Source organism: Nanorana parkeri, unplaced genomic scaffold, assembly GCF_000935625.1.
Source record: "Nanorana parkeri isolate BGI_ZX_2015 unplaced genomic scaffold, ASM93562v1 scaffold323, whole genome shotgun sequence".
Classification (NCBI taxonomy): Eukaryota; Metazoa; Chordata; class Amphibia; order Anura; family Dicroglossidae; genus Nanorana; species Nanorana parkeri.
In genome coordinates, this window is record NW_017306591.1 from 33423 (window position 1) to 33677 (window position 255).

Sequence of the window (255 nt, forward strand, 5' to 3'; positions counted from 1 at the left end):
GCTGTCATCCAGTGAGGGGCTCCGATGGCCCCTGGTTCTGATGATCTTTACATGTCGTCTCTTCTTTTCCGCGGCAGTGAAGATGGCCACGAAGGCCAATCCGTGGGAGGGGAAGACGCTGCGAGCGCCGAGCGTGCGCCAGCAACTGGAGACCTCCCTCCAGCGCCTGCAGACCTCCAGCGTCCACCTCTTCTACCTGCACGCCCCCGACCACCAGACCCCCGTAGAGGAGACCCTGGCGGCCTGCCAGCAGCT

The 255-nt window shown here is 64.3% G+C and overlaps 1 protein-coding gene across 1 annotated transcript in view; it reads left to right on the top strand.

The window, feature by feature from the left end:
• Positions 1-255, top strand: part of LOC108788406 (aflatoxin B1 aldehyde reductase member 2-like) — an 11828-nt gene that overhangs the window by 5095 nt on the left and 6478 nt on the right. Inside the window, exon 3 of the mRNA XM_018558165.1 lies at positions 78-255. This exon is cut by the window's right edge and continues 5 nt beyond it. Within this exon, the coding sequence (XP_018413667.1) occupies positions 78-255 (178 nt within the window). The remainder of the gene's footprint in view (positions 1-77) is intronic.